General features: G+C 44.1%; 2 protein-coding genes across 6 annotated transcripts in view; both read right to left on the reverse strand.

The window, feature by feature from the left end:
- Positions 1–1,966, reverse strand: part of WDR88 (WD repeat domain 88) — a 38,542-nt gene extending 36,576 nt beyond the window's left edge. The window contains exon 1 of the mRNA XM_022585823.3: positions 1,556–1,966. Within this exon, the coding sequence (XP_022441531.1) occupies positions 1,556–1,870 (315 nt within the window). The 5' untranslated portion in view covers positions 1,871–1,966. The remainder of the gene's footprint in view (positions 1–1,555) is intronic.
- Positions 1,967–3,449: 1,483 nt separating this feature from the next.
- GPATCH1 (G-patch domain containing 1) overlaps positions 3,450–24,820 on the reverse strand; it is a 43,930-nt gene continuing 22,559 nt past the window's right edge. For 2 of the 5 annotated variants that reach the window (XM_089902945.1, XM_089902946.1), the window contains 9 exons: positions 24,155–24,333; positions 23,758–23,885; positions 22,631–22,767; positions 22,129–22,295; positions 14,979–15,192; positions 11,045–11,152; positions 8,973–9,070; positions 7,385–7,533; positions 3,450–7,145 (listed from right to left, as the gene is read on the reverse strand). In XM_089902945.1, the coding sequence (XP_089759071.1) occupies positions 7,034–7,145; positions 7,385–7,533; positions 8,973–9,070; positions 11,045–11,152; positions 14,979–15,192; positions 22,129–22,295; positions 22,631–22,767; positions 23,758–23,885; positions 24,155–24,333 (1,292 nt within the window). In that variant the 3' untranslated portion in view covers positions 3,450–7,033. Of the gene's footprint in view, positions 7,146–7,384; positions 7,534–8,972; positions 9,071–11,044; positions 11,153–14,978; positions 15,193–22,128; positions 22,296–22,630; positions 22,768–23,757; positions 23,886–24,154; positions 24,334–24,820 lie in introns of those variants that run through there. The other 3 variants (XM_022585825.3, XM_022585824.3, XM_022585828.3) reach the window with 3 other exon arrangements.

A 24,820-nucleotide genomic window follows, 5' to 3' on the forward strand; every position in this document is an offset into this window, starting at 1 on the left:
GCAAAGTGATTCATTTCTATATACAATCCCAAATCCATCCCTCCCCCACCCTCCCTCCCCCTTGGCAACCACATAGAGAACACACTATGTCCGTGGGGAGACACTTAATTGTAAAACACAAAAACAAAAAATGCCCACAAACCTTTTTTATCTATTGAATTTGGATCTTGGGGGTATTCTATGGAGAACAGAAATAAAATACAACTCCTATGCTCTCCTTTAATTTTACTTAAAAATCAGAATAACTGTCACAAATAAAAGCAAGGAAAGCACTGGCACACACTGCTTTCTCTTTAAACAGACTTCCGCATGGAGACCCCAATGCACCCCTGTGGTGGCCTGGCCGAGACAGTCAGCCATTCGACAGGCCCAGTTGTGGACTCAGCTCTGAGGTCCTCTGACAGCTGGAGAAGCCTCCATCTCAGTCTGATCGCAGGCTTTTCCATCTGCATTGGAAAAGGGACAGCCTTGCTCCTATCCTTGCAGTGCAGGCATTCACCACTTGTAGGTTTTATTTCCCTCCAATCTTGCAGTGAACCTGACTATGTCTTTTCTTTTTTTTACGGTACGCAGGCCTCTCACTGCTGTGACCTCTCCCGTTGCGGAGCACAGGCTCCGGACGCGCAGGCTCAGCGGCCATGGCTCACGCGCCCAGCCGTTCCGCGGCATGTGGGATCTTCCCGGACCGGGGCACGAACCCGCGTCCCCTGCATCGGCAGGCGGACTCTCAACCACTGCGCCACCAGGGAAGCCTTGACTATGTCTTTCCACATGAGCGCTCCAGTCTTTCTTCGGCCCAGGGACGTTTCACTGTTCCCTTCTGCATTTCTTTCCTCCTCCTGCCCCCTCCCCCCACCCCAATACCTCATACACTTACTGGCTCTTCTGCATCTCCCCTGCCTTCCTCTTCTCTTTTCTCTCATAATTATTGTTCCTTTATATTTTTTCTCTGAGTTCTCAGAGAATCCCATGAGCTTGTTTTCTAATTTTCTGTTCCAGTTCTCTGCTCTGATTTGAAAGCCTCCATGGAGGATCTTCGTTTGGAAGTCCTCTTTTTCATCCCCAAGACTTCTCTCTGTTCACAGATTATTTCTTCTTCCCAGCCACCGGCCTTCCTTTCATCAATGCATTGTCTCTCAAATATCATTTAGAATACTAAGTAGTGTTTTGGGGGTTTATTTCTGTATTATTATTCTTCTAAGTTTTCTGTTGCTTCTAGTGCTGTTTCATGGGTGACAGGGCTCCCTCACTGACCCCGGGGCACGCACTTGGGAGTGTCACCATGGGGACATTTGGAAAGCTCAGCCGGAGCCCACGGGGTCTGGGTTGGGTAGGGTTCCCCTCCCCCAGGATGGTTTCCCTGGGCCACCCAGCCTCTCCTCCAGCTGCCCCCGCCCCCGGCAGCCACTCTGCCCCCTAGGTGTGCCTGGGGCAGGGGGCTGGGCCCAGGCCTAGCAAGCCAGGTGGCTCCCTCCCAGGCCCCCTTGCCGGCTCTTGAGCTCTCCGCACCTGTTGGGAACAAGCCACACCCCCTCCCCTTGGGGGCGGTTCTGACCTTGGAGAGGGGTTCCTGGTCGCCCCAGAACGCTGCCTTCTCAGGCATCCAGTGCTTCTTCAGCGGTGGCAAGTCATTGCCCACGGCCAGGGGGTTAAGCGAGGACAGCAGCCGGCCCCGCCGCGCCTCCAAGAGCAAGAGCTTGAAGCGGCCGCAGGCCCTGACCAGGGCTACCCAGGGCAGCTTGCGGGGCCGATGCGCACCGTCGCGGATGTGGAGCGAGGACAGCTGCACGTTACTTCTCCGGAGCGCTGTCTTCCCGTCCTGGTCCAGGGCTTTTGCGGAGCTGGGGGCGCCCGGGGGCTGGGAGGCCATCTCGGAGCCCGGCCTGGCCACGAACGGTGGCGCCACGCGCCCGCGCCCCCACCTTGGGACCCACGCGCCCTTCCGGAGCCCGGAGATCTCGCTGCTTCCGCTCAACGCCCAATACGGTTAGCCACAGAAAAATGGCCAAGCGTGTGAAACCGGCGGCCCCATCCTCGCGGCCTCGCTTAGGGTCTTCCTGGCTCCGCCTCCCAGAATGATCTGTGTCTTCTGCCTTTGTAGGGGCCTCCTGGCCAACCCACTTCACCGTCAACAACAGAGAAACGGTCCATAAATTATAGAATGTGCCCAGGATTAATTAAGATGCAGCTGTTAGGGGTAGGTACACAAAATATAGAAGCACGTGAGGGAAACACCTGTCATAATGCCAATGAAATACCAAAGAACAAAATGTCACCTCTTGGGACTCCCCTCGTGGTGCAGTGGTTTAGAATCCGCCTGCCAAAGCGGGGACACAGGTTCGATCCCTGGTCCTGGAAGATCCCACATGCCACGGAGCAATTAAGCCAGTGCGCCACAACTACTGAGCCTGAGCTCTAGAGCCTGACGAGCCACAACTACTGAAGCCCGTGCACCTAGAGCCCGTGCTCCACAACAAGAGATGCCACCGCAATGAGAAGCCCGCGCACGGCAACGAAGAGTAGCCCCCACTCACCGCAACTAGAGAAAGCCCACGCACAGCAACGAAGACCCAACACAGCCCAAAATAGATTAATTATTATTATTCTTTTTTTGCGGTACACGGGCCTCTCACTGTTGTGGCCTCTCCCGCTGCGGAGCACAGGCTCCGGACGCGCAGGCCCAGCCGCCATGGCTCACGGGCCCAGCCGCTCCGCGGCATGCGGGATCTTCCCGGACCGGGGCACGTACCCACGTCCCCTGCATCAGCAGGCGGACTCCCAACCACTGCGCCACCAGGGAAGCCCAGATTAATTAATTTTTAAAAAAACACTTAAAAAAAAAAAAAAAGTCACGTCTTGTCCGGGGGCAGACTCAATGCTAGAAAATGACTGCATGGAATTATAACAAAAGAGCAAGTGTTGTCAACCCTGGCAGGTAGAAGTAGAAATGATTTTCTTCCTTCTTTCTCCTTTTACAATTGTTCTGATTTTTCTACGATGTTACTTTGATAATAGAAAAAAACCTCTGCACTCTACTTTTTCTAAAGGTCTCATCTGGTCAGATGAGGCAGCCTCAGAGCAGGGACCCAGGGCTGCAGTGCAGAGACCTGGAGCTTGTGTGACCCAGGGTGTGGGCGCACTCTTCCACTCTTGGTCCCAGTGCTTTTCTCAGACACTTTGGTGGCATCTACCCCGAGAGGCTGAGGCCACCTGCCAGGATCCTGGTACTGTGCTGCCCACTTGGCTCCTGGCCACCAGCACCAACCACATGAGGGAGGAACCACACTCCCCAGGAAAACATGGGAAAGCGACCACCTCCCTCCCACATGGGTCCTTAAGTAAGTCGGACTGTCCTTATCTGAACCTGGCTTTCTTCACAACAAAACCAGAGAAAAGCCTTTGCTTTTCATTTCTTTTTTAAAGTTTCAGGAAATGAAAAATCAAGAAAAAAATAGAAAAATGCCATTTTAATTAAACTGTACAGTCTGAGTTTTTCCTCTGACACTAAAAGAAGTTAAAAATAGAAATTGCAGCAACCTTCCAAGGCAAGGTTTGAAATGTCAAGGTTTAAAAAAAAAATTATTTTACAGCAAAAATTTACATATAAATACAATCTGTACAATCTATTAACTGAGTGACCAATGAACTTCCATTCTGGAGGAGATCTGGTACTGGGACAGGCCAGGGCAGAATTCAATTACTGCCTTCTTAGTGGAAGACGCTTCAGCCTAGAAAAGGAAATAAAAGAGAGAGAGGAGGAAAGTTAGATACAAACAGAAAAACCAGACAGTTCAGCAGGGGAGAAGAATGCCAGGCCTCTCCCTGAGCCAAAGTGGCACAAAATACAGAGGATGACCCACACCATGAAAGAAAGTACCGTTTAATCCGCACTCTTAAGATTCTGTTTCCCCCAAGACACACAGAGAGACTCACTCCTCCACATCTCATATTAAGACCCATTTATAAAAGCAAGTTCCAATCCTGGTTGCACACACCTATCTCCTGTATGACCTTTGGAAGGAACTAAAAAAACGAAAAACAAAACCATGTTTGCTCCAAGGCCAAAAGCTCCTGAGCCGTTAGTCTTAAATCTCAGCTTCGTGCACACAAGAATGTTCATGGCGGCTCTACTCATCAAGAAGAGCTGGGTCACAATGACTCCAGATTCGTGCTCTACAGCCCCAAAGTGGAAAACCAAATGCCCCCAACAACGGAACAGATGAATACTCTGTGGTGTATCCCATAAAGGAATACTCTATGGCAATGAGAACGAACCAGCTGCTGCTACAATACAGAGGAATCTCACAAGCCAGATGCCAAGAGTTCATAGTACACGGGTCCCTTAAATAAATCTGAAACACAGGCGAGAGTAATCAGCGGTGATAGAAGCCAGAGTGGTTACCTTTGGGGGGCGGGGGTGGGGATGCTAAGTGGGAGGGGCTTCTGGAGCGCTGGTTTATTCCTTGCTCTAGGTATGTTCAGGGAGTGAACATGCAGGGAGCTGGGAACTTACAGTGTGAATGCACTAAAGAGTGCGCTTAACTGTACGTTTCCACGTCTGTGAAATTCTAGAATGGGCAAAGCTAACTTACAGGGACAGCAGGAAGATCAGTGTCTCCTGGGGAGGGGATGGAGGGGGCAGACTGCAAGTCCATCCGGAACTAGGCTGTGCCGTCACTGAAGGAAAGCAGCAGGGGCCCTTGACAAGAGTGAGACCTCAGCCAGGCGCTGGGGATGCAAGTAAGACCCATGTGGTCGTGACCCTCAAAATGCCCCTTGCAGGAGACAGATGCAGACAGGTAATACACAGAGTGGAGTGAGGCACAAAAGATGGAGGGGGCCCCCTCCAGGCTCCCTGGGGAGAACCCAGGAGGCTTAGGGGTGAGGGGCTATGGAAACTATACCTTTAGCAACCACAAGAGTAATATTTAAATACATTTCACACCTCAGACGCTGCATTCCCTCTATCCCAGTCCCCCGCCTCAGAGATAAGTGCTCTCAGGGGTGTAAGAACCCCTCCAGCCCTTTTCTATGCAAGGATGTACATACACGTGCATGAGGGGAAATCCAAAGGCCCGTTGACAACAGTACCAGGCATATACACTGTTCTGCAGCTTCTGGTCTCTAAATGGTTAAGTTTTAGACGCAAGTCAGCACACAGCTACCTTCCCACATTTTCTGACTGCTGTGCTTAGCCCACCCCACCACACCCTCCGGATGGGCACTGAGGGGCTTCCACGTGTGCAAGCGCAAATGCCTCCCCGCAGGAATGACTCATCACATGGCCCCAAATGGTCAAGGGTGAAAATATCAGGTGTTGGTGAGGGTCAGTGGGCCTCCCTGGGCCTTGCTTTCCCCGCCTGTGAGAGGAGGGGACACAAGTCACAGCCTTATGTGAGGATTAAACGAGCCCACACCCACGGTGTGCCTCACAGTGCCTGGCCCGTCCCTATCACCAATGGCACGCGCCCTGAGGAAAGGGAAACGTGAATCAACACAGCCGCTTCAGGGGGCTCTGGATTAAACTGAAATGCTCATATCCTCCGTATTGTTTCTGAACCATGAGAAGGTCCTGTCCATTCTAAAGAAATAAATGAAAAAGAACAAGGCAGCGGCACTTGTCTTTCCAGATGGCAAAATATACTATAAGGCCAGAGTAATTAAAAGAGGGCGGATGAAAAAACAGAAAACTGGGGGCTTCCCTGGTGGCGCAGTGCTTGAGAGTCCGCCTGCCGATGCAGGGGACACGGATTCGTGCCCTGGTCCGGGAAGATCCCACATGCCGCGGAGCGGCTGGGCCCGTGAGCCATGGCTGCTGGGCCTGCGCGTCCGGAGCCTGTGCTCCACAACGGGAGAGGCCACAACAGTGAGAGGCCTGCGTACCGCAAAAAAAAAAAAAAAAAAAAATGGCTAAGAAACCAGAACAGAGAATCCAGGAACCAATCCACATGGGCACAGGCATTTAGAATCTGATCAAGCTACACCTCCCTTAACAGCCCAGAGCACCGGTGGGGCCGAGTGGCCAGGGCTCGCGCCTGCCGTGTCCCCCATCACCCTGGGCCCACAACTGGATTTGCCCTACCTGGTCCCGTGCTGGCCGGGCAGGGCCACCCAGCTGCTCCGGCCCGGGGGCTGGAGGGGAAGGGAAGACAGCGACTTCCAGGCAGGACCATAACAACCTCCAAGACCATCCTCCAACCCGTTGCCCTCGGCTCCTCTGAGGGCCACATTCTAGAGCGGAACAAACTGGGATCCTGAGTAACTTTCTCAATTTAACTTATGCTCCACCGTGCCGTGCCAGTGGGTTGAAAGGGTTTCTTTTCATCGCAGCTCACCTACTCACTCTCACTAAGACAACCGGCCATCCATCCGGAGGAAGGTGCGCTGGACGCCTACCCTACTCTGTTCACACACACAAAAGAGGAAGATAAAACAATTCAAATAGGTTAAACCAAAACAAAACTACAAGAGCATGAGAACAGTCTATATATGTATACAAAACCTTACATTTGGGAAGGCCTTAAAAAGACAAAATGTAAAACATACCAACAACAACACAAAAATTCGTAAAACTGAGTGTTCCCCAAACTAAAGTTTCTGTTCAACACAGATTGTTAAAAGTCATATAACAGGTAACACTCTAAAACACAAAGGATTAATAATCCAGAATTATTTTTAAATTCCTAAAAATCAGTAAAAACAGTACCTGAAAACCAGTATAAAAATCTAACAGAAAACAGAATATTGTGCAAAGGACAGGAGCACATTATTCACAAAAGAGCCCATGGCAAAGGCTGAGACACACAGGAAAGGCTGCTCAGCCTCATTACTGACTCAGGAAATGCAGTGAAAATGACATGCCATTCTTCACCCATCAGGCTGGCAAACGTCGCTGTGCTGTTTGTAACTGATGTAATAACAAGGTGCTTTCATAATTTAAATGGATAGAACCACTTGTGGAAACAATTTGGTGATATTTATTCCTTCTAAATGTTCATTCCCTCTAGATTTATGCTACATAAAGTTATATTATTTATATTAAAAATGTGCAACAAAATGCACGTGTACCTCTGTGCGTGTGTGTGTGTGTGTGTGGCTGCGCAAAAAAGTCTTCAGAGTTACAAAGCAACAGATGACAGAGGTTACTGTGGAGAGAAGAGAGATTTGGGGAATTGGTCACGGGCCACTTCAAGCCTTATCTGTAAGATCTGAATTTTCACAATGATAATATATTTACGTATTACTTATGCAATTAAAAGTTAACTTTTTAAAAACGAGTTAAAGCACAAATTTATCATTTCTGACATTTCCCTCTATGCAAACACAGCAAGGTTTCAACGAGCCTCTGAGGGTTTCTGAAAGCCTACTGTCTCCTGTCACCTACCGTCTCAGCAGCTCCTGGGGTGACAGGTCTGCGGCCCCTTCTTCATCGCTCTGGCTGTCACTGCTGTTCGTACTCTCGGAACTACTACTTTTCTCTGACTTTTTATTCTTTTGCTTGCCTTTGTGTTTGTGCTTCCGGTGTTTCTTTTTCTGAAATAAATAAATAAATCAAGGAGAACAAATGGGTGTTTCCCTTCCTAATCCCACGCACTGGCAGGCTAATGAGGCATTTGGTTGCTGGAGTCATATTCAAAAACAAAAAACTTCACTTGGGGGAGCTTTAGCCTGGTGTGGGACAGACCAGGACACACAACTGGGCACGCTCTCCACCGCGCATATGCTCACAGAACTGATCTTCTGGCGACAGACACAGCAGAACCAAGCAGGCACAGGCAGGACCCCATCATGACACTCAGCCCCCATCTCATCCAAGGTGACCCCGTCCCCCCAGCCCCCGCCCGTGAACCTGCCTGCTCCGTTTCTTTAGCCATATGTGACAAACCACATATCAGGATGACAAGCTCCCTGGAAAAGCACAAAGAAGAAACTGGTAGAAGGTCAGAGAACAGCACATAAGCCGGTGAGAAACACGTGAGTTTGGTTTTCAAATCTGTCGGCACCAGTTTCTTTCCTTTCACTCCAGGAGAACTTCTCTTACCTTCCATGCCCAAGAATCCTTTTTTCAGGTAGCCAAAAGAGGAACTGTTTCTAATCAATTCTACTACTACCCAGATCACTGTGGGTACCCAGCACTAACTAACATTAACTGAATTAAAAGCCTGTGCCATAACTCAAAAGAAGACATGGATGTTGAGACAGCAGTGTCAACAGTGTTCTTTAAGTGTCCATCACTTCAAATGGCAAGCTACAGACCCAAATCTCTATTTGTAATGATGACAAAGTAGTTGAGAAATGTTCAAACTAATACCTTCCTTTAATATGGAATGATAATCAATATCAAATGTTTTTATTCATTATCTAAATATTTTATTAAAAACAATTGTTTTATTAAACACAATAATTAACTATTCTATTATTTAATACTCAACCATTACTCTAAGATATTTAATTTATTTTTTTGGCCAAGCAACTTGCGGGATCTTAGTCCCCCGACCAGGGATTGAACCTGGCCCCACAGTGAAAGCCCCGAGTCCTAACCACTGGACCGCCAGGGAATTCTCAACTCTAAGATATTTAAATGTCCTTTTTTCCTACTTTTTAATGTTCATGAATAAAAAAAAACTTTTAAGTAGAACTGAATAAATTAAGATATTCTGTCTAAAAGAAAAACAGGACTTCCCTGGCGGTCCAGTGGTTAGACTCCGCGCTTCATGGCAGGGGGCACGGGTTCGATCTCTGGTCAGGGAAGATCCCGCATGACGTGCGATGTGGTCAAAGCAAAAGAAAAAAAACAAAGTTTTTCTGAAAATCGAGGGTTTCCATTGACTATCAACATTTCTGTCAAGGTGTAGAGAGACCTGTGGCCTCCATCTTGACTGGCTTCATGGGTCACCCCTGGAGGCTGGTCTAGACGACAGAAGCAGGGGCGTCTGACCCCACACACTGATCCTGGTACACCCAGAAGTTACCTTCTCTTTCTTCCGTCTGTGCTCTTTCTTGGTCTTGTGTTTTTCTTTGTTCTTTTTATGTTTCTCTTTGAGAGGTGCCTCAAGTTTCTGACGAGCATCTGAAACACGAATGTAATAAAGACATTACTTAGAGACTATAGGGGAAGAGAAGGCTAAATGACTGAGTTAGGAGTCTGACGTAGACAGATGTTTACCATTAAGGCAGAACTCCTGCCCTGCCTCACTGATAAACAAGCACATTAGCATATCACGTTGCAGATCTATATTTAGAAACTGCCAGAAACCTCAACCTAAGACCAGAGTGATCCAATGGTGTCTGGCCACAGTCTTATCTGCCAGATGAAGATAAAGTCAGACCAGAATGCCTACCAGCCTTCTGTCATTTAACATCCTCAGGTAAACTCAGAGATAGACCAGAGTCTGAATCTGGCTCTGTCAGCAGGTCTGTGGTCTTTGGCATGTCGCTAAACCTCTCCAAGTCTGTTTTCCTGTCTGAAAAATGGGGAAAATAAGAATCCCTATCCTTTTGGGGACACAGAGGGGATTAGATGGGACCGTGCACATGAATCCCATAGCCCAGAATCTGGCACATAATTGCCCGCCCCTGTGACACCGTCCACCCTTTACAAAAGCACATTTCATGTAAGTTTGTCTTATAAGCAGAAACACTAAAAAATTAGCACCAAAACAAAATAATGTACTTGATCATTAAAAATGAGTAAACATGGCAGAAACAGAGACATAGATGTAGAGAACAAACATATGGACACCAAGGGGGGAAAGTGGCAGGGGTGGTGGTGGTGGTGGTGGGTTGAATTGGGACATTGGGACTGACATGTATACACTAATATGCATTAAATGGATAACTAATATGAACCTGCTGTATAAAAAAATAAATAAAATTAAATTAAAAAAAAAAAAAAGACTAAACAAGTTGCATGCACTCCACTTCTCCACCTCCAAATTCTGACCAAAACGTTTTCATAGGTCATTAACTTCCAGGTCATCAAACCAGCAGAAAATTATCTATAGCAGAAACAGTGTAAGTCATTAAATCAACTTTTTTCTACCTAAAGAAAAATTCCGAGGTATTTCAGGAGTATGGTTTATTTCTCAAACCCAGTTAACCAATGCCTGCAATTTTCTAGTCCTACAGTTTGGTCAAATGTTTCCCAGGTTGACCTCCCCAAACTTTTTTTTTTTTTGATGCTAGTTTTTGGAAAATAGCCCATAGACCAAATTAAGTTATCAACTATTACACGGTTATCAAGAACCATCTGGGAAATGGGCATAACTAACTTAGCTTTCAAGTGCCGACACTTATTTTAAACTAAAGATCTGAACAATTACACAAATGAGAAATATATTCACCACAATTTTTCAAAACTTCACACATTTGACTCCTCTCTGCTTTCATCTCTTTGAAGGCTGGGCTAATTAACCAAGCCACTATGCATATGTGGGCACTACAGGAAACTATAAAGTACATAATAGAATTTTATGTCATTTCTATATCTGGGCCCTATTATCAGATGTTTGTTAACTCAGCTTTCAAAGAGATGCCAACCAGTCTAAACATTTTAACATGAGATGTCAGTTTAAGCTGGCACTGAACAGAAGTTGTTAACAGATATTGGGGGAGGAGGATGAGCTGTATTTACTTCTGAAAGGATTAGTTTTATTTTATTTGCTGCATTAGCCAAAGTATAAAGAAGTCTCAGAATATCCTTCTCCCTACAATTCCTATCCCATTTTGTGCCCTAGATTTCTACTTTTTTATCTCTATACGTGACAAAATTTGAGATACTTAGGGCCCTATCTGTTAAAAAGTTAAAAAAAAAAAATTAAAGGACTCTAAGGCTGAAAAGCAACACCTATCATTTACGCACAAGGTGGAAGCACTGATTTTCCAAACAGGGCTGAGAACGGATAAACTAGAAACAAACATATATATTTGGTCAGCCTCATGCTGGATTACGTTGGCAGACAGAACAATGTGGTTAGAGTTGTCCTATCTTGGGGGAGACTCTGGCCCCAATGCAAACAGATGACATAAGGAGCTCTCGACTCACTGGGGCAGAAGACGGGAGGCAGCTGCGGGCCAAACTCTTCTCTTTCATCTATCTGTATCTTCTGAATCGGGAAGAAAGGTGCGGGCTCCTGGGGTGCTGGCTCACTAGCTGAAAAACACCAGGATATTAATTTTAGATACATGCCAAATATTAATGTGCTTGAGTCTTCAATTAATGTCTGTTTTTACCAGATAGCATGTGCTTTTTGTCAGCACCCCATGTAACTAGCTCACGTCAGGTGCTGAGGACACAGCAGTGAACACACAGGCCCAACCTCTGACCTCCTGGACATTTGAGTTGGGATGTCGGTCACACAAGGGCACTTGCAAGCAGGTGCCCCAGGGGCTGTACCACAGGGGTGGCGAGGGTACTTGTGGCACGCACACCACATCACCTGAGACCTAAAAGGTTGAAACACCATCAGGACTTCCCTGGCAGTCCAGTGGTTATGACCCTGCACTTCCAGTGCAGGGGGCATGGGTTCGATCCCTGGTCGGGGAACTAAGATCCCACATGCCACGTGGCATGGCCAAAAAATAAAAACAAAAACAACAATGTGATTAAGCTAGCCAAGAGGACTAAATACAATATCGCAAAAACTGAAATAAATAAATAAAAGGTAGAAACACAACCTCAAGGAAGGGCCATCTCAGGAGAATAAAGATTTACAAATAAACAGGATGTACGGCTTCGCTGGTGGTGCAGTGGTTAAGAATCCGCCTGCCAATGCAGGGGACACAGGTTCAAGCCCTGGTCTGGGAAGATCCCGCATGCCGCGGAGCAACTAAGCCTGTGCGTCACAACTACTGAGCCTGTGCTCTAGAGCCTGCGAGCCACGACTACTGAGCCCACGCACCACAACTAGTGAAGCCCGTGCGCCTAGAACCCGTGCTCAGCAACAAGAGAAGCCACCGCAATGAGAAGCCCGCACACCACAACCAAGAGTAGCCCCCGCTCGTTGCAACTAGAGAAAGCCCGCGCGCAGCAACGAAGACCCAAGGCAGCCAAAAATTAATTAATTAAAAAACAGGATGTAAGACTATGTCCCAGCTCAGAAGGCTTCATTTCACTCAAAATAAATCGTCAGAGGAGAAAAACTGAATATAAACAAATTATCGTGTTCACATTAATAATCTCGTTTTTTAAAAAGAGATGATTAGGTTTTCAGAGAGAAGAGAGAAAGATGGGGAAAGTCCGGAAAAATATGCATCAAAGCATTAATGGTGGTTATCTCTGGGAAGGGGGAATTCCCAGAGACTTAAGCTTTTTACATTTCTTTTCTTTTCTTTTGGCTGCGTCAGGTCTAAGTTGTGGCGTGTGGGATCTTCTGTTTTGGCGTGCGGGCCTCTCTCTAGTTGTGGCACAGGCTCCAGAGCACACAGGCTCAGTAGTTGCACCACTTGGGGTCTCTAGTTGTGACGTGCAGGCGCAGTAGCTGAAGCATACAGGCTTAGTTGCTGCGTGGCACGTGGGATCCTAGTTCCCCAACCAGGGATCGAACCTGCATCCCCTACATTAGAAGGCAGATTCTTAACCACTGGACCATCAGGGAAGTCCCTATATTTCTATATTTTTAAACTTTTCAAGTAATATATGACTCTGTAATAAAAAAATGTTGTTTTTTTCTCACAAAGAAAAAAATAGGCTGACATTTGCAATCACCTAAGAACAAACAATATTTTATATCTCTATGTAACTTTTTGGTTAAAGGCCCTCAAAAATTAAACCCAAGTCCACCACAGACTGAAAGGGGCAGGCAGAACAATCTAAAACTGAGATGGGAAATTCTGTCCACCCACCCAAACATCTGAAAAGTCTCCCACCCTTGCAAGCACCAGACAGCCTCCTTTCCTATGCCCAAACTCCTGGCTGGGGTAAAGAGAACAAGTAGACAGGCTACTAACCAGGTGTTAGACTCACAGTAACGAGAACAGACACCATCTACCAAGTGCTACTTATGTGCCAGGCAATGCCCATCTGATGGCTGTTCCAGAGCATACAATCTGCCCTACAGAGAGGAAAGCAGGAAGAAACCCTGTATATGTCATCACCAAATGTTTTCCACTAATCCTGGCACCTAATCAGCAACCAGGTTAAAAAAAAAAAAAGAAGCTATTTTTTAAATGAAAATTTTACTATTTTTTAATTCTCCTCAACTAGGATAAGTAGGAAAATCAACATTATCAAACACATCTTTATTTATTTAAAAAAAAATTTTTTTTTGCAGTATGCGGGCCTCTCACTGCCGTGGCCCCTCCCGCTGCGGAGCACAGGCTCCGGACACGCAGGCCCAGCGGCCATGGCTCACAGGCCCAGCAACTCCGTGGCACGCGGGATCCTCCCGGACCAGGGCACGAACCCGCGCCCCCTGCATCGGCAGGCAGACTCTCAACCACTGTGCCACCAGGGAAGCTCCTCAAACACATCTTTACATCCTAAAAATATACCAGAGATTTATACCAGATAGAGAGAAAAAAGAAAAAAAAAAGAACTCTGCTCCACCCCATTTAAAGATACAAAAGATTATAAATCATAGAAATATTTTTTTGGATCTGTCTACTAAGGCAAGGAAACAAAAGCAAAAATAAATAAATAAGGGACCTTCCTGGAGGTCCAGTGGGTAAGACTCTGCACTCCCAATGCAGGGGGCCCGGGTTTGATATCTGGTTGGGGAACTAGATCCCGCATGCATGTTGCAACTAAAAGTTCACATGCCACAACTAAGGAGCCCACATGCTGCAACTACGGAGCCAGGGAGCCGCAACTAAGGAGGCTGCCTGCCGCAACTAAGAGCCGGTGCAACCAAATAAATAAATATATAACTAAATAAATATTTTTAAAAAACCAAAAAAACAAATAAGACCTAATTAAACTAAAAAGCTTTTGCACAGCAAAGGAAACCATCAACATAATGAAAAGACAACTGCTGGTATAAATCTTGTGGGGTTTTTTTTTCCATCATCCTGGTTTTGGTATCACCTCACACTTGTCAGAATGGCTACCATCAAACAGACCACAAATAACAAATGTTGGTGAGGATGTAGAGAAAAGAGAACCCTTGTACATTGTTGGTGGGAATGTAAATTGGTGCAGCCACTGTGGAAAACAGTACAGAGGTTCCTCAAAAGACTAAAAATAGAACTATCATGTGATCCAGCAATTCCACTCCTGGGTATATTTCCAGAAAAAAACCGAAAACTCTAAGTCGAAAAGATACATGCACCCTAATGTTCACAGCAGCATTATTTATAATAGCCAAGCTATGGAAGCTCCCTAAGTGTCCATCAACAGACGAATGGATGAAGAAGATATGGTGTATATACACAATGGAATCCTACTCAGCCATAAGAAAGAATGAAATTTTGCCATTTGCAACAAAATGGATGGACCTGGGAGGGTATTATGCTAAGTGAAATAACTCAGGCAAAGAAAGACAAATACTGTATGTTACCACTTACATGTGGAATCTAAAAAATAAAACAACTGAATGAATATAACTAAACAGAAACAGACTCACAGACATAGAAAACATACTCATGGTTACCCGTGGGGAGAGGGAAGGCGGGAGGGGTAAACGAGGGGTAGGGGATTAAGTGATACAAACTATTATGTATAAAATATATAACATACAAAGATATATCATACAGCACAGGGAATATAGCCAATATTTTATGACAACTTTAAATGGAGTACAATCTACAAAAATTTTGAATCAGTATGTTGTACACCTGAAACTAATATAATATTGTAAATTAACTATAATTAAATACAACTTTTTTTAACTTAAAAAATACAAAAGATTAAAACATCATCAAAAAATCATCAATTGCTGATTATCCTGGTTCCAAATTACACACTAAATGAAGAAAGCAGCTTCTCTAGAAACATCATTGCTTTCCTTTTTAGATCCCAAAGTCTAAAATATTTGACACACCTTGTGCCACAGATGACGTTTCCACCACATCAGCCTCTTGGGAACCTCTGAAGTCGGCTTCCCTGGTACCCTCCTGATCATCCTCACTGTCGCCCTGCTCATCCTCAGAGGATGAAGACTTTTCATCTGAGGAGCTAGCAAAGATGGCTTTGAATAAGTCCATGGATGGGCGGCTACCCTCTCCTTCAGTCTGTGAATCCACACCTTTGTTTACCTGTATTAACAGTGGAATAACAGTCAGAAATGAAGAAGCAAGGGTGAAAGGAGACACGTGTTCAAGAACATGGCACCCGTGCACACACACACAGGCACGCATGCACACATATGCACACATACTTGTGTTTGTGCTCATTTACATGGGTCTCCACACCCATGCACTGCCTAACTAAAGAATGATCACTCACATGGCATCTGATTCAACACCTGTAGATTGTGCTGACTGGTAGAAGCAGCTGAAGCTATACGTGGAAACAGGTCATTAATCAGAATTGCAAAGGACCCAGAAAAAGGCAGTAGGGACTAGCACAGTGCCTCTGTCCTGTTTTCAAAAGTCGTCTATCTGAGCCTTCAGAGGTCCCACATGAAAGGTAGTGAAGACAGTGTACTCGTATAAAAGTGCTGAAGAGAAAACTGGGGGCCTCCACACAATGGGGAGGGCACCGAGAACAAGCCAACAAAATGGTCCTGGAGCTCCCCTCTGCAATTACATGTCACCCTTCCTAAAAGCAACCCAGGTATGGAGAGTCAGGTGAGCCAATAAAGAGGCAGTGACTTGGTATACACTCCATTCTATAAACAAGGAGCAAAGGTATGAAGAAGACATGGCTCCCACGTCCTAACAGCTAATCACCAGACAGACATGGGGTGATCTAACGTGCTAAGTGTGAACAGCAGTGATGAGAGAGCCCAGGACTGGCCTAGATCAGAACCCACTTCAGTCCTTCCATTTTACCACTGAAGAACGTGGGTCAGGGGCGACAAGAGGCTCTGTCAACGACACACGCACGCTACGTGCCCAGGGTGAGTCTGGACTCCACCACCAGCTCTCCTTGCTCTCGGCCTGGGGTCCCTCCCCAGTCCCACACCACCTCCAATTTCTGAAGCAGAGTTACAAATATGCACGTGAGGAAAACCGACACAAGACAGTGGAATTTATGATTTTAAAGTAAACCCTTTTCACAGAAAAAAATTAAGGAAGAAAAGCATACCACTGCCCACTAAAAATAACGAGGACACCTTGGAGTAAGGACTGATTCTAGAGCTGGGGCTGAGAAATAAAAAGATGAGGCCAGAACATCTTACTGTGCCCAGAAAGTGAGGACATGCTCAGAGGGTAAAAGGGACACTTCAACAGGACACAGAAGCCAACCTGAAGGGGCTTCAACTAACCAAACTAGCACAATTGGAGCATTAAAATAAATAATGATAGTACTGAATTATCCCTCTGGATAAAATAGGAAACCATGGGTCCACAGTGACATAAATAGTTTGATGAAGGACAGGGTATTTATATATTTCAAAGCTCTTAAATGTGTATTAAAGTACAAATTAATAAGAAATGAATAAATAAAAGTACTTAACTACAAAGGGGAAAAGACTGACTTCACAGTGGAGAAGTCTGGCAGACACCACCTTACTCGAATAATCAAAGTGAACATCAGTAACGGGAAAAATCACCATCGTGTTCTACTTGGCAGGACACAGCGAAAGCACAGCAGCATCCCTTCTGAGGTGTTCCTGCCAAAAATGCAGAACCAGAATCTAATCCTGAGGAAATGCCTGATAAGCCCAAATTGAGGGGTATTCTACAAAATATTGGCCTGTAATCTTCAAAAGTAACAAGATCACAATTCTGCGCTCCCAATGCCGGGGGCACAGTTTCGATCCCTGGTCAGGGAACTAAGATCCCACATGCCGCACAGCTTGGCCAAAAAAAAAAATTAAATTTCACTTTTAAAATAAATTTAAAAGAAAAGTATCAAGATCATGAAAGTCAAGGGAATACTGAGGAACTGTTCCAAACTGAAGGAGACTAAAGAGACATGACAGCTAAATGCAACAAGTGATGCTGAGTTAAATTCTTTTGATATAAGGGACATTATTAGGACAACTAGTGGAACTTGAATGGGTCTGAGGATTGGACAGTAGTAATGTATCAATGTTAACTTCCTGATTTCGATAGATGTACTGTGCTTATATAAGAGAATGCCCTTCTTTAAAGGAAACACAGGTGTGACAGGGCATCTGGTTGGCAACTTATACCCAAGTGGTTCAGGAAACAAAATTATCTGTGCTGTATTTAAACTTTTAAGATTGTTTCAAAATTTTAAAAATTATAGAAAATGTCAGGAGAGAGAGGCTGACAGTAAAACACAGGAAATCATGGCCACAATTCCCTAGAAAAGTCATGGATCATATACCTTTATGGCAAACCACAGATACCAATGTCACATGCATGGACCATAACTGAACGACAGTGTTTGCAGACAGTCTTGGCCTTTAATAATGTCTACATTATTAAATGTACAAGAGTACATGAGATATTCAACTCTCAGATAACTACAGAAGCTGATCTTTTTTGTTTTCATTTTTTTTGGAATATAATAGGAGCTGTACTGAAATTAAATAACAACGCACACCAAACACACATGACTGTATCTGCAAAGCTCCCTCACCACCCCCCACCTTCCACCAGAAGTGTGCACATTCACATTTGTGCTGTCTCAGAAAGCTTTCAGGGAAAGAAACTAAATAACCCAGAAAGGGGAAGAGACCCTCCTAAGGTCACAAGCTAATAAGTGAAAAAGCAAGAACCAAGACATTCCAGCCAAAATTATCTAAATACTATCTCAACATGATTTGAGAAAATCTAGAAGGCTTTCTAATCCAATGACCATATCATACAGCCAGAATCCCTGGGTAGGGTTTTATGCCATTAAAACCCAAATGGAGTGGTTCCAAATCCGTGGTGGCATGGGTAGTGGCTGCAGCTGCCAGGCTCTGAAGGAGGGGAACCCTTTCTCTGACCACAGGAGCTGTGGTCCAAACGGTCTGGAGTGAATCCTATTGCTGTTTTCCCCTTCCTGCCCTCTTGCCACTTGACTCCAGGCAGAAACAGTCACAGGAAGTGCAAGGCAGAGCAGGCAAACTAAAGTCCCAGCTTTCTGACTGGAGGACTTGAAGGGGGAGCCCAGAGTCAGAAAATGTAAGGAATGGGTCTTCCCTGGTGGCGCAGTGGTTAAGAATCCGCCTGCCAATGCAGGGGACTCAGGTTCAATCCCTGGTCTGGGAAGATCCTACATGCCGTGGAGCAACTGGGCCCGCGTACCACAACTACTGAGCCTGCGCTCTAGAGCCCACAAGCCACAACTACTGAAGCCCGCGCGCCTGGAGCCCATGCTCCGCAACAAGAAGCCCACACACCGCAAGAAGAGTGGCCCCTGCTCGCCACAACTAGAGAAAGCCCGCACACAGCAACGAAGACCCAACGCAGCCAAAAATAAATAAATAAAATAAATTTATTAAAAAAAAAAGAAGAAGAAAATGTCAGGAAGATCACGAAGAGGAGGAGCTCAAGAGGGTGATCCTATATAGTGGTTTATGAGCTTCTCGCTCACCTCTGAGCTCATGGATCTGATTCCATGAGCAAATCAAAGCCTCTGATAACAGAACTATGGGATTAACTACCAGCCAGGTCCCAGACCAACCACCAGGAAGAGCACATACAGGAAAGATCTGAAGAGTACTATAAAGGCTTTGAAAACGGAAGGACATTTCAACCCAGATGGGTTGGAACTTGTAGCCTGAACCTAATTAGGTCGATTGTCTGCTAAAGCAAAATAAAAGAACAAAACAAAAAGGCAACATTCTCCTTAGAATTTAAACAAGACCCAGGGTCTCATTACATAATATTCAAAGCATCCAGAGTACAAGCCAAATTTACTTGGTATACAGACAACCAGGGAAATCTCAACTTGCAGAAGATAATCAGCAAACACCAGCCCCAAATGACAAAAACCAAAACGACAAAAATGTTGGAATTACGAGACAGACTTTAAAGCAGCTATTATGACCCTGCTCCAAGAATAAAGACAAATGAAGAAAAGATAAAAAAAAAGGTCTCAGCAAAGAAATAAAAGATATAAATACAATAACCCAAATAAAAAATTCAGGGCTCAATAGCAGAATGGAGATGACAGAGGAAAGACTCAGTGAACTTGAAGACAGATCAATTGAATTTACCTGATTTAAACAACAGAAAGGAAAAAAAAAGAGAGTGAAAAACAGAACAGAGGCTCAAAGACCCATAGGACGAATTCAAAAAGTATTACATTTATGTCATCAGAGTCTCAGGAGAGGCACGAGAGTGTGGTGCAGAAAATATATTTGAATAAAATAATGGCTGAAAATGCCCCAAATTTGGTCAAAGACAAACTTAAAGATTCAAGAAATTCATAAAACCCCAAACAAAATAATCTCAAAGAAATACACACCCAGATATATCACTACCAAACAGCTAAAAACCAAAGACAAAGTGAAAATCTTGAAAGGAGCCAGAGGAAAAGTCACATCACTACAAGGACAGGAACAACAATGTGAACGACTGTAGGTTTCTCATCAGGAACTACAAGGCCAGAAGGAAGTGGCACAACATTTTTAAAGAGCTAAAAGAAAAGACCTGTTGACCTAGAATTCTACATCCAGCAAAAACATCCTTTAGGAGTGAAGATGGAATACAGGATATTCTCAGATGAAAGAAAATTAAGAGAATTAGTTGTTGAAACTGCTGTAAAAGAAATGCTACAGGAAGTTCCTTAGACAGAAGGAAATGATAAGAGAAGGAAACCTGCGATTTCCCTGGTGGTCCAGTGGTTAAGACTCTACACTTGCACTGCAGGAGGCATGGGTTCAATCCCTGATCGGGGAACTAAGATCCCACATGCTATGCAGCACAACCAAAAAAATCCAAGAATTAAAAAAAATTTTTTTTAAAAGAGGGAAACCTGGAACTTCAGGAACAGAAATGATAAATATCCAAGTAAATCAAATAGACCATTATCTCCTCAGCAGTTCTCTAAAATGTGTATAACAACTGAAAGCAAAAATTTAAATATTGTCTGATGAGGTTTTCATTATATATATACTGTAACATATAAGACCACAACGTAAAGCAGGGAGAGTAAAGGGACGGTAAGGATTGTCTATTCCACTTGAAGTGGTAAAATATCAATCATAAATACATGATGAAAAGGTTAAGTACGTTTATTGTAATCCCTAGAGCAACCACTGCAAAAATAGAGTAAAAAAATATATGATAGATAAATTCAAATGGAAAACTAGAAATTATTGAAGTGATGCAAAGGAAGGTAGGAAAGGAGAAAGAGAGAAACAAGAAAGAGTGGGAATAGAAAACAAACAAAACTGCAGACCAAAATCCAAATTACATCAACAAGTTACATTAAATACAAACGGTCAGAACATACGAAAATTAAAACATACAGATTATCAAAATGTATTTAAAAATAAAGCACCTAATGACAATGACATGTTGCTTATTAAAAACCCACTTTAAATATAATCATATAGATTAAAAGGGAAAAGATGGAGAAATACATACTATGCAAATAATCAGGGATAAAGAGTACTATTACATAATGATGAATGGGTCAATTCATCAAAAAAAATATAACTATCCTAAATGTGTATGCACCTAACAAGAGAGTTTCAAAATACATGAAGCAAGCACTTGGGAATAAAGTTTGATAGTTTCTTATAAAGTTACATCTATATTTAGCTCTCACCCAGTAATCCCACTGTTAGGTATTTACCCTAGGGAAGTGTAAACTTATGTTCATATACAAATTTCCACATGAATATTCACAGCAGCTTTATTTATGATAACCAAAAACTGGAAACAACCATATGTCCTGAAAGAGTGAATGGACCAAGCGGTGGTGTACCCATACAGTGAAATATCATTAAACAATAAAAAGGAAGGAACTACGGATACACACACAGTACTGATGAATCTCAAACGTATGACACTGAGTGAAAGAAGCCAGTTTCAAAAGGCTACATATGTATATCATCTGATTTCATTTAGATAACGCTCTGGAAGGAGCAGAACTATTGAGACAGAGGAGAGATCAATGGTTGACCAGGGCTTGGGGTGAGGGGAGGGTATGACTATGAAGGGACAGCATGAGGGAGGTTTTTGGGGTGATGGTATCATTTTGCCTCCTGATTGTGGTAGTGGTTCCATGAATCTACATATGTATAACAACTCACTGTACTGCAGTTTTTTTTTTAAGTCAAGTTTAATGTATGTTAATTTAAAAAATAATTTTAATGAGGCTATTAGAAATAAAACCAACTTTTTATTAAGTTCAACTCAACTATTTAGGCAGTAATTTTTTTTTCTTTTTTTCTTTTTTTTTTTTTTTTGCGGTACGCGGGCCTCTCACCGTTGTGGCCTCTCCCATTGCGGAGCACAGGCTCCGGACGCGCAGGCTCAGTGGCCATGGCTCACGGGCCCAGCCGCTCCGCGGCATGTGGGATCCTCCTGGACCGGGGCATGAACCCGCGTCCCCTGCATCGGCAGGCAGACTCTCAACCACTGCGCCACCAGGGAAGCCCTAGGCAGTAATTTTTTAAAAGAATCCAACGGATAATTTCTCTATACTCTCCACAAAAGGGATTACTTGTTACTTGGAAAATCATATTTTCTATACAATACACTGAATTTTGTTTCAGCGGTTGATGCTAAGTGAAAGCCATTCTAGGCAGAGAAGTTTATAACCTCTCCTCAAATGATTAAGGCTATGACCGAAATTGGTGAATTGTATAGCAGATGTGGGCAAACTACTGCCCATGGGCCAAATCCAACCCACCGCCTGTTTTTGTAAATAAAGTTGTACTGGAACACAGATGTACTCAATTTTTTTCATATTGCCTGTGGTTTCTTTCACACTCAACAGCAAAGATGAATAGTTGTGATGCCGTATGGCACACAAAGCCTAAAATATTTAATATCTGGCCTTTCACAGCAAAAGTCTGCTGACCACTGCTATCGAATGACAAAAAGCATCACCACAGAGAAAGGCAAAGGCCACAGTCAGCCTGGCAAAGAGAACTTGAGAGCCCCAAATACCTTATTTGAGACTGATTCCATTGTATGCTCTTCCTCTTTGTTTGCTAATGGACTGGACTCTTGTTTAGGTGGACCAACTTTTGATCTAGCCAAACTTAAAAATTCACTAATGGAATCTTCTTTCTTTTCTTGTTTAGATGTATCCCATCTGGATGGTTTTCTTGATTCTGAAAGGTAGGACATAGACCTAACATTAGAATTAGCAAGCAAAAGGCAAGCTCTGCATTATGGTTCTTTAATTCATTCAAGAACATCAGCGAGCCTACTATGTATGGTCCAGGCGCTGTGCAAGGTGCTGGGAATGTGGCAGATGCTGAAGCAGAGCTCCAACCCCAAACAGTGTATATCTGGACCACTTTAGCACGAGCTAATGTATTCATATGAACGATTCTTTTAATGGAAGGAGAGTTCATACTACGTGTACCCCTATGACAAGATGACCCTTTACTTCTGTCTTCCCGACTAGGGGTGGAGACCATGGACCTGGGGAAGCCCTACTCACTGTCGGGACCTCGGTGCTGCGGAACTTTCTCACTTGATGCTTGAGTTGCAGGTGAGGAAGCTGTCTCTGGGACTGTCAGAAAGTTGAAGACTGAGTATTTGTCACGTTTCACTCTTGGCAAGCCAACTAAAGTTGAACTGGGGGTTGAAAAGGAAACATATATATAAATAATCTTAATAACAACTGTGAGGATAAAATCCAATTCCTATAAGGCTGTCCATCTCATGTTTTTCACCAGTAGCTCTTCTACTTGGTTGAAAAGGTCCCTTAAGATGTTTTTGCTTCTCAAAGCAATTTTAGAATTTGGAATGTCTGACTTTAGGAGCCATGAGTTTTTTATTATTATAGTAAGAGCTAGAATTTAACTTTTTTTTTATTTATTTATTTTTGGCTGCGTTGAGTCTTTGTTGCTGCGCGCGGGCTTTCTCTAGTTGTGGCGAGTGGGGGCTACTCTTCGTTGTGGTGTGCGGGCTTCTCATTGTCGTGGCTTCTCTTGTTGCGGAGCACGGGCTCTAGCCGCATGGGCTTCCGTAGTTGTGGCTCACGGGCTCAGTAGTTGTGGCGCACAGGCTTAGTTGCTCTGTGGTATGTGGGATCTTCCCAGGCCAGGGCTTGAACCCATGTACCCTGCATTGGCAGGCATATTCTTAACCACTGTGCCATCAGGGAAGCCCTAGAATTTAACTTTGACAATGGATTTCCAAGAAGGAAAAGTTCCACTGCTAAAAATATACCTCAATTTTCTCACAAAGTCTGTGATTCAACTGTATATTCTTTCTTGTGGTGTTTATAATCAAATAAGAAGGTACTGAACTTGTATAGAGAATCAGAAAACATAAGTTTCATTTCAAATGTAAACTCTCTGTGTGTGATTAAAAAGGTGGCAAATTAGACAGACATTGTTTCTGTAACTTGGTGTATCTGAGTTTCCTATCTTTGCTACCTGGATGTCTGCTTTTTTTTTTTAGTAACAAATTAATAGAAGTTAAATCTGCAAAGTCTGCAGCTCCAAGCATTTACAAGTAAGTTCATCTAGAAAAAGGAAATTTAAATGAATATGTAGGTGGAGAGTTAGCTTTAATACAGGGGAATAAGTACTGATGTAAGGGCAGGTTTATCCAACTTACCTTGGATATGGGTCAGGGACATTAAACCTCTTACACAGAAGCTTATCAGGGTGCCACTCAAATGTGTCTCGGGTAAGCTTCCCGAACAGCTTCATCTTCACAGCCGACTGCTTGTCACTGACGTCATTCTGGGAAAAGACAGTCATCTGTTTCATCAAGTGGCCACAAAACTGACCTGTCTGCTTTTCCATTTACAAGCTTGCAAACAATCTTCCAAAATTTTAGAACGGCTTATGCTACATTTCTGCTAAAGTACACTGGAAGCTAAAAGCATAAAGCCATTTCTTATTCTACAGTGCCATGTGTATTTTGGTCTTTTCACTGAGGGATTTAACGTTTTTAGCTATACAGTGTTTTAATTTTAAAATTCACCACATAGGGAATGATGGCGACAGACCTCTTGGTCCCGAGGGACTTCCACCTGCTCTGAATCGTCTTCCATCTTGGCGTGAGTGAACCGGGAGGACAAAGTCGAATGGGAAGACACATACAGCAGGGCTGCCTGAGAAAACTCATCCCGCTCACGGCGTCGCTCCCACTCTGTCATACTGGGATCAAGACAACATTCCAGAGCATCTAGGGTAGAGAACAAGAAACTGCTTCACTCCTAGGAAAAATGGGGAACTTAAAGGAGAACATCTAGTGGGCACCACTGTATCCCTGTAGTTTTCACCAGAGGAAACACATAATCATTATCCTGGCTTTTAAGAGCATGGCGGGAGGTCCTTGGCAGGTAATATTGCTCGCTCCCTCAAAATGATGCTTTTACTGAATTCTGTCTACTGCATATAGCAGAGAAAAACATTTGGGGATTAATGCTTGATTAAATTTTCAAAGCAAGGAACTTGTTACCAGTCCCAGACAGTGAAAATGCATCCCAACTGTATTCCTAAGTTTGAGCAGAAAACACTCCTTCCTCTAACTTTTTGTTTTTAATTTAACATGTAAACACTAGGGGTGTGGAATCGTAGTGCGAGTTAAGGCACAGTACACAGAGATCTGCTATTGAAAACCAACCCCTCTAATTTGCTGACAAGCTCTCCCAAGGACTGCTGCGTAAAAG

Source organism: Delphinapterus leucas, chromosome 20, assembly GCF_059928025.1.
Source record: "Delphinapterus leucas isolate spDelLeu-1000000601 "Yukka" chromosome 20, BTC_Dleu_Yukka2, whole genome shotgun sequence".
Lineage (NCBI taxonomy): Eukaryota > Metazoa > Chordata > Mammalia > Artiodactyla > Monodontidae > Delphinapterus > Delphinapterus leucas.